General features: G+C 41.5%; 1 protein-coding gene across 1 annotated transcript in view; it reads left to right on the top strand.

Annotated features, from left to right (window-relative positions):
- Window positions 1–6,072: 6,072 nt before the first annotated feature.
- SRD5A2 (steroid 5 alpha-reductase 2) overlaps window positions 6,073–15,090 on the top strand; it is a 41,134-nt gene continuing 32,116 nt past the window's right edge. Inside the window, exon 1 of the mRNA XM_042930272.1 lies at window positions 6,073–6,353. Coding sequence (XP_042786206.1) covers window positions 6,073–6,353 — 281 coding nt within the window. The remainder of the gene's footprint in view (window positions 6,354–15,090) is intronic.

Raw genomic sequence — 15,090 nt, forward strand, 5'->3', positions numbered from 1 at the left:
TAGCTAACTGGAATTTAAATAAAAATATGGAGAAAGAAAAAAAAATAAACCTTTCAAGTAAAAAAAAAGAGAAGCTTGTGAAAACTGTGGAAAATGATACAGTAAGACATGCAGAAAGTACCATGGAAATGGAATAGGGCATGATTAATTCTTCCTGGCAAAGCTTCATAGGAGAGATAAATATGAGCTGGGTTTTGAAGAATGATTAGGAGTTTTCCAAGCAGATAAAATGCATTTTTCGGTTATATAAATGAGAACCTTTGAATCTAAAAATTTAGATATTTATTCCATTCATCCATTAGTGGAATATTTATTTATTTTTGGAATCAACCTTTAAAAATTGCTCTTTCATGCAAAACAAAAACAATAACAACAAACATCAAAATACCAGTTTTGTAAAGTTTTGTAAAGTTGCCTTGGAGAACACAGCTTTGACCTATAGCTCCAATTATACTTCCTAGCATTTTTATCTTGAATTGAATTGGTTTATGCAAAATAAGTTGGAGGAAGTAAGACAACTCAGGGCTTCCCCTCTGCCAACCACAGGGCCATCCTTTATTCTTTTCCAGGGGGCTATTTATTTGTACCAACACCATTTTTTTAAAAGGCTCTTCTTTCCCCATTGAATGATCTTGGCAGTCTTGTTGAAAATCAGTTTATCATAGATGTATGAATTTATATCTGAACTCTAAATTCTATTACATTGATGTATATATCTATTCTTATGCTGGTACCACACTGTCTTGATTACTGTTCCTTTGTAATAAGTTTGGAAATCAGGATGTATAAGTCCTTCAATTTTTCCTTCTTTTTAAAGATTGCTTTGTCTATTCCAGGCCCCTTGCATTTGAATATGAAATTTAGGATCAACTTTTCCATTTCTGAAAAGTCAGCTGGGATTTTGATAGGAATTTAATTGAATATGAAGACCTTTTTGGAGCATCCTACTCTGCTCAGGCTGCCATAACAACATACCATAGACTGGGTGGCTTAAACTTAAATTTATCCTCACAATTATGGAGACTAAAAGTCCAAGATCAAAGTACTAGCAAGGTTGGTGTCTGGTGAGAGCTCTTTGAGCCATAGATGGCTGACTTCTCACTATTTCTTCACATGGGAGCGAGAGAGAGAGAGAGAGAGAGAGAGAGAGAAAGAGATCTTCTCATAAGGTCACAGTCCTTTATCTGATTAGAGTCCCATCATTATGACCTCATTGGACCTTAATTACCTCCTAAAGACCCTAAGGGTGCCTGGGTGGCTCAGTCAGTTAAGCATCAGACTCTTGACTATGACTCAGGTCATGATCTCATGGTTCATGAGACTGAGTCTGTCCTGCGTCGGGCTCTGCGCTGACAGTGTGTGGAGTCCACTTTGGATTCTCTCTCTCCCTCTCTCTCTGTCCCTCCCCTGCTTCCTCTCTCTCTCTCTCTCTCTCTCTCTCTCTCTCAAAATAAATGAATAAATATTTTTAAAAATTACCTCCTAAAGACCCTATTTTCAGAAACAGATACAGCCACATTGGGGGTTAGGGCTTCAACATATGAATTTTAGGGGCACACAATCCAGTCTATAGCAGGGAGTATAACATCTTAACGATATTAAGTCTTCCACCCCATGAACATGGGATATCTTTCCATTTATTTAAGTGTTCTCTAATTTCTTTCAACAATGTTTTATATTTTTCAGTGCATAAGTCTTACTCTTTTTTTGTTAAACTTTTGTTAAACTTACTAAGTATTTGGGGGGTTTTGGTGCTGTTATAAATGGATTGTTTTTGTAATTTCATTTCAGATTCTCATTGCTAGTTTCAATTGATATTTGTATATTGATCCTGTATCTTGTAACCTTGCTGTACTTGCTTATTTGTTCTAATAGTTTTTTTGGTAGATTTCTTAGTGTTTTATATACAAGATCATGTCATTTATGAATAGATGTAGTTTCACTTTTTCCTTTCCAAGCTGTTCCAACAATTTAACTCTTCTGTGTTTTGTTCTTGTTATTCTCTTCCCGTCCCCTCCATTTGGGTTATTTGGTTATTTTTTTAAAGATTTTTATTTGATTTTACTGTTGAATTAATAGTTATTCTTTTTTTTTAATTGAGGTATAATTGGCATGTAACATTATGTGAATTCCAGGTGTACAACATAATGATTCGATATTTGTATGTATTGTGAAATGATCACCACAGTAAGTCTAGTTAACATTCACCCTTATACACAGTAGTTATTCTTTATTAAATTTTTTATAGGGTTTCCCTATGGATTTCAACATGCATTCATAACTATCATGGTGTAGTTATAGTTGTAGTGTACTGCTTCACTTAAAAAAATAAGAAATCTTGCAAACTTATAAACTCATATTTCACCATCCTTTATGTTTTTATCAGTTATCTCTTCCTTTCAGCCACAAGAGCTTTACCATTTATTGTATTGAAGTTTTGAATGTGCATAGCTTTTGTTCTGAAAATATCCATATTTCACCTTCATTACTGAATAATACTTTTGTTGGATATAGGTAGAATTATGGGCAGAGATTTTCTTTCAGCTTTTAAAGATGTTCCACTTAACTGAGGGTTGATGGGGGGTGGGAGGGAGGAGAGGGTGGGTGATGGGTATTGAGGAGGGCACCTTTTGGGATGGGCACTGGGTGTTGTATGGAAACCAATTTGACAATAAATTTCATATATTGAAAAAAAAAAAGATGTTCCACTCAGTTATGATTCACAAGTTTTCTGATAAGAAGTTAGCTATTAATCAGATTGTTGTCCTCCTATATATAGTATGATGTTTTTCTATTGCTGCTTTTAAGATGTCATCTTTATCTTTGATCTTCAGTAACTTAAATATGATTTGATTCAGCATGGGCTTTTGTGTTTTTCTGCTTATTGCTTACTGAATAATCTGAATCTGTAAACTTCTGCCTTTTATCAAATAATCTATCTTTGAGTTTGCTTATTCTTCCTTCCATCTTTGTTCAGCTGTTATGTCTATCCCATAATTTTTTCTTTCATAAATTGTAATTTTGGTTCTAGAATTTCCATCCTTAGAAATCATTTCAATATCTCACTATTTCCCATTTCTACACTGTGATTTCATGCATTGAAGATATGTTTTGTTTTATACTTTACTGAGGTTAATTACTGCTGTTGGTTGAATTGTGTCTCCTTCAAAATTTCTATGTTGAACTCTAACCCAAGTACATAACAATATGATCATATTTGGAAATAGGATTATGGAAGATATAATTAGTTAAGATAAGATCATACTGGAGTAGGGTGGGCCTTTAATCCAATATGACTGGTATCCTTATAAAAAGGAGAAATTTGGACACAGATAAAAACACACAGGGTGCAGCCTATGTGAAGAGTCAGGCAGAGATTGGAATGAAGTTTCTACATGCCAAGGAATGCCAAAGATTTCCAGTGAATCACCAGAAACTAGAAAAGAGGCATGTAACAGATTATCCCTCACTGCCCTCAGAGGAACTAACCTTGCTGACACCTTGATCTTAGACTTCTAGCCTCCACAACTGTGAGGCAATAAACTTCTGTTGTTTAAGCCACCATGATACTTGGTATAGCAGCCCTAACAAACTATTACAATTATAATAGCTACTTTAAAATACTTGTCTACTAATTCTAAGGTTGGTTCACTGTAATATTGGATTTGATTGATTTTTATTTCTCTCGAGAATGTGTTTCATTGAATTGATTCTTCCTATGTCAGGTAATTTTGGACATTATGCATATTAAATAGTAGAGATGATGGGTTATATTCTTTTTCTCTTATGAATATTTCATTTGTTTTAGCTGGTGATTTCCTGGGCTGGGATTGAACTTCTTGTGTCATTCAGAACTTTTGTCTGAGCAGAGTTGCTTTGAGTCTCTTCTATAATGTGCCGTTAAGGAGTCATCCAGCGATATAGGTAGACAGAATTGGGGGATTGCCCTCTCTGGCTCTTCCTGTTTTAGGACTCTGGTAGTTTTTTTTCACATGTGTCTTTGTTGCTGCTGTGTGCATTATTCAGACTGCATTTAGCCCAGGCTAAAAGTGTCAAAAAATAGGAACTTAGGGCCATAGCTGTCCATGTCCCTCCTCCATGTGAAGGTGATTTCCCCTTGAGCATGTTTGCTGCTGTTCACTCTGTAGTAACTTCAAGCAGATTTCTTTCCTCCCAGGTTTTGTCATCACTTTCTGCTGTGTGCATGTGTGTGTGTGTCTGTCTGTCTAGAAGAATCTTAGTCTATCATGTCTGGAAACCAATCTCACTTCCATTTTTGAAGGCTATTTTAATTAGATGTGAAATTCTTGGTTGATAAAAATTCTTTTTCCGGACGTTAATTGTATTATCCCATTTTCTTCTGGCTTGCATAGTATCTGAGAAATCTGTTGTACTTATTACCTTTGTCCCTCTAGGTCTTTTTTTTTTTTTTTCCTGGCTGGTTTAAAGATTTTCCTCTTTATCACTGGTTGCCAGCAATTTGCTGGCTGTGAGTTGGAGGTATGTGTTCTTCTTGCTTAGAGTTTATCAAGGTTCTTAGATCTGTAAGATGGGATTCTCATCAAATTTGTAAAGTGTCCCAGGTGTCAGGAAACACCATTTAAATTGGGCAGATGGGACCGTGTGCCTTTCATGGAACAGACAGTAGAACAGGGAGGGAATGGATGGGGGAATACTGACTGGGGCTCCTGAGAAGCAGTGAAGGGTGAAGAATGAAGAGAGAAGGATGAAGAAAGAGCCAAGGAAAGGGGAGTGTGTGTGTATGTGTGGGGGAGAAGATTGGGGTAGGGGGAAGACTGGGGTAGAGCCTGACATAGGGACCAGAGGGGAAAATTAATAGGGATAGAGTAATCCCTATTGGGGTGGGACAAGAAAATGGAGGCATGAGGTCAACAGCACTTGGGAGGAGAAGGCCAACCTGGAGGAAGCCAAGTCAAAGAAAGACAGAAGACATTAAAAGGGGGCACAAAACATAGAAGAAGGGCAGCCAAAGAGGTTCCAGATACTAAATCTGAGCAGGTAGAAGAAATAGATAATGAACGAAGTGGGGTGAAGGATGAGAGGAGGGTGGAAAACAGAAGGAAGAAAGAACCACGTCTGGATGTTCAGAGCACAGTAGCATCTCCAGTGGCACCACCATATGGAGCCCGACTCATCCACTCCAGGAGTGGGGAGAGGGCGTCCCACGGCAGAAGCCCTAGACTTTAGCTGGAGTCCGGGCAGACTCCAGGGGTCCCGGGGTGGCGGAGAAGCTAGGGCGGACCGAGTGGATCATTACTCCCGGCCGCAATCCTTGCTTATGCGTTGGTGCTCAGTGGACGTGCGCCTCGTTGACCGAGGGGTGCACCCAGCAAAGCAGAGAGAAACCACGAAGGAATGAAGGCCCTGGGGGCGTGGTGCGGGCAGAGGGGACTCTGATGCTGAGAGTAGCGAAGGAGCGCCGAGCCCCCGCGCAGAAGGGCTCACGGGCTCGGGAAGTGCCTGGAAATCAGCCCGGGGTCGGAAGATGGGTGCAGGGTTGGGTGGGAATGGACAGGGAGTGTAGGCGCGTAGGGAAGCGGAGGGGTTCGAGAGATCCTGGGATGATCTGAGGATGGAGGTGATGCGTGGCTGCGGAACAGAAGTGTGTTGGGACGGGAGCACGACCCCGGCTAAATCGTCCCTGTGGTTTTCTCTTCTGATTTTCTGGTGTTAGGAGCGGCAGCATCAGAGGGTGATGGGTAAGGAATAGGTCTTCGAAGGGCAATCTAAAGGGGAGGCCAGTGGCAGATGGTGGGGAGGGTGGGCGCACGGGCGGAGGCGCGGACGAGGGCTAGTCCCAGGCGGGGTCCGGTGGGGGATCCCTTCGTCCTCGCCCGCTCCCCGGCTGCCTCCCCAAGCGCCAGCCGTGCGAAAAGGGCATGGATGCTGAGCCGAGCCAGGGCTGTCCGCGCCAAGAAGAAAGCAGGATGGAGGGGCGGGGGCCAAAGCCGAAGGGGCGGACGCAGGGTGGCGTCTCGCGCCCCATAAAGGGGCAGTGAGACCGCGCTCTCTTCTGCGTGGGCTGCGGCCACCGGTGGGGAACGCGGTGCGATGCGGGTTCCCTGCCAGCAGAGCCCGGTGCTGGCGGGCAGCGCCGCCCTGGCCGCCCTGGGGGCATTGCTCCTGTACCTGGCGGAGCCCTCCGGCTACGGGAAGTACTCGGAGCGCGCAATGCCCGCGGCTACTCGCCTGCCAGCCCGCGCAGCCTGGTTCCTGCAGGAGTTGCCATCCTTCGCGGTGCCTGCGGGGATCCTCGCCCGGCAGCCGCGCGCTCTCTTCGGCCCTCCGGCCACCGTGCTTCTGGGCCTCTTCTGCGGACATTACTTCTACAGGTAGCGTTTGCCCGCTGCGGGCGCGGCGTCAAGGAGCGAGCGCCGAGGGAGCGCGGAGCCCGGCTCGAGGGGAGCACCTGGCGGGGCGCGGGCCAGGCGAGGAGCTGTCGCGGGACACTGCCCCGGCCCCGCGAGCCCCTCGGGCTGGCTTGGGGCCCTCCGGCTGCCGCGGGGAGGCAGGTCCGGCGAGCGGGAGGTGGGCTGGCAAGCTCAGGCAGGGCAGAGCTGCGGGCATCCACCGTTCCCTCCGTGCGCGCGCGCGCGCGCGCGCCCGGTCACCTGTGGCGGCTCACCATCCCCCACCCCCCCACTCCGTTTCCGTCCCCTTTCACTTTTCCTTTGCAGGGTGGGGGGCGGGCTGGTCCTGGGATCGTGAGTGAGTCTACGTATTGGCATCTCCCGGAGGAGGCCGTGCTCGGAGGGACCGATAACTTCACCTTTGTGGGTCTGAGGAGGGAGGTGGGCAGAGCCTGACCCGGACTTCCACGATGGGAGAGAGAACGTGTGGGAACCCCCTGGTCTGAGCGGGAACCCCAATTCTCAGCCCTAAGGGGCTGCGCTCGCCACCAACTCATCTACCTGGTCAATTACCCTGGGACATAAGCGTGAATGAGTCGAAGTTAACTTAGAGCTCAAATGTTCTTCTAAATTAAGAATCCCAAATTCGGGACAACTTTGCCTTCCGGTCTAAGTAAAGATGGGACCGAAACCAGAGGCTTCGGGCATTCGGACACTGACTGCAGACCCTCAAAAAAGACCCCCTGGGGAGGGAAGGAGCACCTGAGTAAGTTGCCTGTCGCGTCCCGTCATTTAGCATCTGGTGTCTCTTCCAGCCCCATTGTAACCTGGCGAGATCTGTAATTAGTTATGCCACTATGCAGACAAAGAAGCCGATGCTGAGTAAAGGTTAAGGGACTCCAGGAAGACGATGCAGTAATGCCTGGCCAGATTCAAATCTAAGTCAATGCAATTCCACCGTTTCAATGAAACTCTTAAGTCAGTGAAACTCCACCGTTCAAGACGTTTTCACCACGTTAAGCAGGCACAAAGTCCATGCAAGACGAAAACAGAGTCCATGGCAGAGAAAAGTTGCCAAACCAAATCAAGAAGTTGAACACAAGCACAGACTAATTTTGAGTAGATTATTTCTGGAGTCAAAAGATGAAGGAAGTTTAGTTTAGAATTTAGGATAAAGAATGCCTCTGGAAGCTGAAAGGCACAATCCTTTTCCATAAGGATGCCTCATTTTTTGGAGCAGGAGTTTGTAGAGAGACCATGTTAACCTATCTTATGCTCCGGATCTTTTATTATTGGTCAAGATTTAATATTTATACAATTGAAAGTGAATTCTCATTCTTTTAAAAAGATGAGGATTGGCAAGCAACAAGAACTAAGAATTAAAATTTCAGAAATGGGTGTCCCTTGTGCAAATATTTACAAAAAGTCTGTTGTGGTGCAGGTTTAATAAACAACCATGTCATTTTGCCCAGATTTAAATGGTTTCATGTGTACTGGAAAAAAAAAAAAAACAAACAGATAAGAGACGATCTTTTGATTTCACTGTTTTTAGAATTGACATTTGACCAAAAAGTATGCTTCTACAACAATGGCTTTTGTCTTCAAATTAACAACTGTCTGTTAGCACCATAGACAGTATTTTTTTGAGGTCATTTCATCTTAAAGTAATGATTGGTGTTCTCTAACAGTCCTATTAATATAATTTTTAGACTTGTTTTTAAAATTAAAAGTCACTTTGCACAATAAATGATGACCAGTACATTAAAAAAGAAAAAAAAAAACCCAAGGAAGTAATTACCCATAAAATGAGTATCGATGTACTGTCCATCTTTTTCACGGGAAATCTTTTTTATTTTATTTTATTTTATTTTATTTTATTTTATTTTATTTTATTTTATTCATTTTTAACATAATTTATTGTCAAATTGATTTCCATACAACACTCAGTGCTCATCCCAACAGGTGCCCTCCTCAATGCCCATCACCCACTTTCCCCTCTCCCCCACCCCCATTCAACCCTCAGTTTGTTCACAGTATTTAAGTGTCTCTTATGGTTTGCCTCCTTCCCTCTCTGTAACTTTTTTCCCCCTCCCCCTCCCCCCTGGTCTTCTGTTGAGTTTCTCAGGATCCACATATGAGTGAAAACATATGGTATCTGTCTTTCTCTGACTGACTTATTTAGCATAATACCTCTAGTTCCATCCATGTTGCTGCAAATAGTCAGTTTTCATTCTTTCTCATTGCCAAGTAGTATTCCATTGTGTATATAAACCACATCTTCTTTATCCATTTGTCAGTTGATGGACATTTAGGCTTTCCATAATTTGGCTCTTGTTGAAAGTGAGGCTATAAACATTGGGGTACATGTGGCCCTATGCATCAGCACTCCTGTATCTCAGGGGGAATTTTAAAAATAAAAGTAAAGGATTTAGAGATGGATTCTGATGGAGGGAAAATTGCCCACTGAAAGCACAGCTCTGAGTTAGTTGTTCTTGAGGCATGAAGATGTGATATTTGCTCACCTTCCCCTTGTGTGAGCTCTTTCTTCAAGGCCACTGGAGTACTGGATCTGCTATCATTTTGAGTGTGTATAAGGTGTTATACTCTGCTGAACACTCTTTGTGGATTATCTACTAATCCTCATCCAACGTATGTAGATCAGCATTATTTTCACCCCCATTTTGCAAGTGAGAAACTGGGGGAAGAAAAGGTTAAATAATTTGCCCAAGGCCACACAGTAACGTGGGGAGCCATGGCTCAGACCCAGAGAGTTTGAATTCAGATGTCAGGTTCTTTGCTACCATGATAAACTCTTCTATGCTTGTTCTTGCTGCCTTGTCTTTACCTTTTAAAGACCTACTTAGACTTATAATTAATATTTTTTTTATTCTGAAAATAATAAATGTTCACTAAGGAAAAAACAAAATACAAAAAGTAGAAAAACACCCATAATTTCCACACCTAAGTATATCAGTAGTTAATATTTTGGAACATTTCTAGCAAGGCTTTTATTTTTATTAGTAGATTTTTACACAGGCTTGCTATATTGAATATAAATAGATTTTGTTCTGCTTGGTAACCTAACATTTTATAATAAGTGTTTTCCCACATTATCATAGAATCTTTGTAAATATAATCTTAATGGCTGCTTGTGATTTCATCTCACGTAAAACAATAATTTACCTATCCGTTAATTTATAGTTGGACATTCAATTTGCCCCCCTCCTTTTTTTGCAGGGGTTAAATCTATGAATCATGTCTTTGCAACCTACCTTCTTTTCAGAACGTAGGAGTGTTTTGTCAGTCAAGATTCCCAGAGGTGGTTCAAAGGCTATGAACATTTTTGTGCTGAGGCTTTAGGAGTTATGTAGCTTGATAATAAGGGTACATTCAGGAGAAAGCATCAGGCTTCCTTGACTTTACTCTGTTCTGTAAATTGCTGTGACACGGAAACTAGGATGAAGGGACAGGGGCTCAGGAGGAAGGCTGGCTCAAGTGTGGCTTAGAATCTTTTGCAAACTGTCCCTTCAGGACTATTCAGAACAGCAATATGTCCTATTGAATAGAAGTTAAAACTCTTTTCACTTTTCTCCTTACAAAGGGGATATGCTAGAATGTAAGTTCCACAGGGGCAAGGATTTTTGTCTTATTTTTTCATGACTGTGTCCCCATTGTATAGAAAAGTGCCAGTAGATAGTTGGTACTCACTAAATCTGTTGAATGTGTGAATGGATTCTACCTCTGACATTAGTACAGGCAGTCAGGATTGTAGGAGAGCAAGTGAATACTTAGAAATTACTGCTGAGATTGCATGGCTCGGTCAAATGAGACAGCTCTCCTCCCTTTGGAATCTATTGTTGTGGATGTTTAGATGGTCTAGCCACAGGAAAAGATTGCTGTGTAAGCATGTTGCCTAATCCCACTGCCAAAGTTATTTTGAAGTCAGAGTTATCTCTCTTGACCTTGCCTACAGCCCTGGAATGATCCTTTGCTCACAGTCTGTTTAATCCTCATGTTTCCAGAGAAGCCTTTGTGTCCTATGCAATGATCATTATGCCACCTATGCCTGTGGCAGTTGATGTCTTTTTCAAGACTTGGATGTGACTTTGGTATTTAGCTGAAAAAGGAAAAGAAGGCTCTTTTCACAAAAAAGGTGACTATATTGTGAAAAATTGCTTGCAGTGTGACTTTTCCTGACATGTATCCATCCAGAAGCACAGCATAGTGTGTACTTTAGAGTCTGTTTAAATTTAGATCTTTCCTGGGGTTTAGATGTTGAAACAGATGGCATTTCCCAATTAGCCAAATAAAATGATGGCTTCCATAAGATGCATTTTTGCTTCAATGGGTCAGTTCATTCTCCAGAAGCATGAATTCTCCCTTATTCTTCAAAACTCAGATCAGGGATCACTTCCTTCAAGAAGCTTTCTCTGAGTCCCTCCTCTGTAAATCCAGGGGTGATACCATTCCTTGGGCTTTCATAGCAGCCAGTGTGGCCTTCTGTGAGGCACTTTACACACTGGATCATGATTATCTTCTCTAAGGAAACTTCATCCAGCATCCTCATTTTACAGAAATAAAGCACCAATAATTAGGGGCAAAGAGGGGGCTGGGACTCGAATCTCCGGATGTGCCTTGCCAATGCTTCTCCAATCTCACAAGCAGTGCTGATATCTCAAATATTCAGAAGTAATCCAACCTCATGCAGGAAACACACTGATGGTTGCCAGAGGGGAGGGGATGAGGAGAATGGGCAAAATGGGTGAAGGGGAATGGAAAATAGAGGCCTTCAGTAATGGAATGAATAAGTCACCGGGATGAAAGGTACACCACAGGGAATATAGTCAATGGTAGTATAATCACATTGTATCGTGACAGATGGTGGCTATTCTTGTGGTGAACATAGAATAATATATAAATTTGTCAAATCACTATGTTGTACACCTGAAACTAATGTAACGTTGTGTATAAATCTATTTCAATTAAAAAAAAAAAAGAAAAATGTGTCCTTACATGTAAAATAAAACAATAAAAACTCAAAAAAAAAAACCCTCTAAAATCCTTATGAAGGAAACTACTCGTTGGCTAAGAATCAGTGTTGAGTGATGCCTACGTTGGAAACCATCTAGCAGATGGAGAAGAAAAGCAGGATGAGCCACATTTTTGTTGTCACTTGATCATAAGTTAAGGACATTCATGAAGCATAATTTGATCAAGTAGGAGTAACTAAAGGGTTCTTTAGAATGAGGGTTAACGCCAGATAGTAACTCTTTTGGGCTTGGCAGGCATATAGTCTCTGCTGCAACTACTCTACTCTGCAGTTATAGCGTGAAAGCAGCCACAGGTAATATGTGCACAAATGAATGTGGTTGTGTTCCTTCTCTGGCCTGTGGACCGTTAATTTTTGCCGGCCTCTCCTTAAGAAAACCATGAATGGCATAGCTTTACAATCAGTAAATTGATTGTATTTCAGGTAATACTATAATAAAATTTTGTTAAATCCTGTAACAAAGCAATGGGCAGATTCTAGAAAATTTCTGGTGCATTTAAACGCGAATTTGGTAGTGACATCATTTACTGAGAATTCCTAGGTTCCAAGTCCTTTATCTGAACCCTGTGGGAAATAGGAGGAGTCTTGGAGTTTACATCTAAATGGGATGACATCATAAGCACATCTGAAAAATATAGAGCTCTGTTTGCCAAAAATGTAAACAAGCTTTAAGAGATCGTGACCATTTCATTTTTGCCACATTGAAGAAAGGACGTTCTTGCTCATTTTAAATCTCACGTAATGCTGTTTAAAATGAACAAATAAGATAAGGAAACAATGATCCAAACTGGTGAAGTGATGTGTATGACATCACATGGCCAGGAAGGGGAAGCATGGTGCTTAAACTCAGCCTTCTGATTCTTTGTCAGCGTTCCACATGCTCAGAAGCATGCTAGGTCCCATAGGAGACACAGAGAAGCACCTCCCGGTGCTTGGTCTCCAGGAGGAAGGCAAGAAAGAATCATCATTATGTGTCTATCATTCTTTCTGGTGTGAAAGTTGGGTGGTGGCAATGTCAGTCTGAGAGGTCTAGGGCAGGTGGGAAAATGCAAATTGAGGGAGATACAGACCTAATTGGGGGGGGCACAGTCCTGTCACTGAATGTCTTGTCTGTGCTTGAGTGTGCATTGAATAGAGGACACTCTCTCCTCCTACCCAAGTTCAGAACCAACTGAGAGATAAACCTAAGACTTAGGCAACAATCACCACTGTTAGTAGAGTTAATTAAAGTTGATTTGGGGGAACGTGGCTTACATTTTAGATCATGTGAGCTTCCTAACACTATTCCTCAAAAATACTCAGCAACACCCATAGCTGAACAACCATAGGTTTTCTCTGTGGAGCCTATTTTCAAAAGGCAGCAGAGGGAGAGAAGGGCTGAGCTGTGTACACCTCCTGAGAGGTGCTGTAAGTTTGTACGTTTACCAATCAGGCAATTCACTTCTTCGCTGAGGAGGAATGAGTGAGGAACAGTGGAAGGGCCAAGAGGGATACTCTGATGATGGGCTCTCAGCAAGCAGGAGGGAGGACATAAGTGTTTTCTTTTCTAGGTATATAGAAAAGTTGTCTACCTATTGATTTTTGCCAGAGCCTGGCAACTTGGTTCTGGAGCATGGAGCACCTCCCCCTCTGCTTTTTGACTCTCTGCCACATATGGCAAAGGGGCCATCCAAATCTGGACTCAGGTTGTTTCAAAAGTCACTGTGCTCAACCCAGAATCCTTTAATAAGAGCTCAGCGTAGGAGCTCTAAATTAAAGAACTTTCTGAAGTGGGGCCAGCAATGTAATTTGCCTTCTATTTGGTTGGGGAAGGGGACAAAGGAAAGGAGAACCCAATATTTATTGAGCTCTGGGGATTCTAGGAATGATGTTACAACATTTACTTTGGTTTTCTCATTTTGTCCTTGAGGCAATTGCTGTTATTAATACTATTTCACAAATGACAGCACTTGGTCTGGCCCTCAAAGAATGGTCTATTCCCAGATTTGTGGGTGGGCATGTGATGTTCAGTCAGGAAAAGGGGCCTGATGGCTTATGACTTAAAATTGTCCAGTGCTTTATGTACATTGACTTGGAATGCTTCTCCTCTTTTTAATACCAAATATCTTTCAAATGTATGCCATAATATCCAATCCTACTACCCAAACCTTAATCAGGCTCCAAGCTCTTTTCAAAATTCTATGTTGTCAAGGCTGACCCTAGAAGTTACTGTGAAGAAAATAGGCAATATGCTTTTGACATAGCTGACCATGAAACATCCCAGGATCCTTTTCTGTGTGCAGTGTCTGTCTCTCTCCTGCCCCTATTTGCTCTCTTTGAACAGCAGTGCGAGTTCTCACTTCAGTCTCTCCATAAATGTTTTTTTACTTGCCCAAAGTCATATATCTGGTAAACAAATCTAAATATTAGAGTACTGGGTCCTTTGTTTTCTTATTATTGAGTTTTGCAAGTTCTTTATATATTCTGGGTACAAATACTTTCCCAGATACATGCTTTGCATATATTTTCTCCCAGTCTGTGTGGCTTGTAGTTTTCATTCTCCTGGCCATGTCTTTTGAAAAATCAGAAGCTTAAAATTTTAATACCACCCAATTTTTCTATTTGTTTTTGTGCTTTTGGTGTCATCTCTAAGAAATCTTTGTGTAAGCTACGGTCACAAGGATTTTCTCTTATGTTTCCTTAAAAGATTAAGGAAAAATAAATAAATAAATAAATAAATAAATAAATAAATAAATAAATAAAAGATTTAGAGTTTAGGGTATTATATTTATGCATATGATCCATCTTGGGTTAACTTTTATATAGGCTTAGAAGTGTGAATCAAAGTTCTTTTTTTTGGTATGGATATCCATTTGTTTTAGTATCATTCCTGAAAATACTTTTCTTTCTCTAATGAATTGCTCTTGCATCTCATGATATGAACAGATACTTTGCTAAAGAGAACATAAAGGAAAATAAAAACATGAATAGATGCTCAACATCATTAGTCATTAGGGAAATATAAATTGAAGCACCCCGTGGGATACCAGTATGCATCCACTAGAATGGCTAAAATTAAAGACTGACCATACTAATTTGTATACATTGTTTATGGGAATGTAAATGGCAATCACTTTGGGTAACATTTTGACAGTCTCTTAAAAAGTTAAACAGAAACATACCATACGACCTAGCCATTCCTTTTGCTAGCTCTTTTCCTGATAGAAATAAAAGCACATATTCATACATAGATTTGTATGAAGATGCTCATAGCAGTTTTAGTTGTGATAGCCAAAACCTGGAAACAACCCAAACGTCCATAAATAGGTGAGTAAGCACACAAACTGAGGTGTAATCATATAATAGAATCATACTCATCAATAAAAATGAATTAATTTCGGGGGCGCCTGGGTGGCTCAGTCGGCTGAGCCTCCGACTTCGGCTCAGGTCATGATCTCGCAGTCTGTGAGTTCGGGCCCCACGTCAGGCTCTGTGCTGACAGCTCAGAGCCTGGAGCCTGCTTCGGATTCTCTCTCTCTGCCCCTCCCCCACTCATGCTCTGTCTCTCTCTCTTTCTGTCAAAAATAAATAAACATTAAAAGAAAATTTTAAAAAATGAATTAATTTTTGGGGTGCCTGGGGAGTTCAGACAGTTGGGCTCTCGATTTTGCCTCAGGTCATGATTTATGG

Source organism: Panthera leo, chromosome A3, assembly GCF_018350215.1.
Source record: "Panthera leo isolate Ple1 chromosome A3, P.leo_Ple1_pat1.1, whole genome shotgun sequence".
Lineage (NCBI taxonomy): Eukaryota > Metazoa > Chordata > Mammalia > Carnivora > Felidae > Panthera > Panthera leo.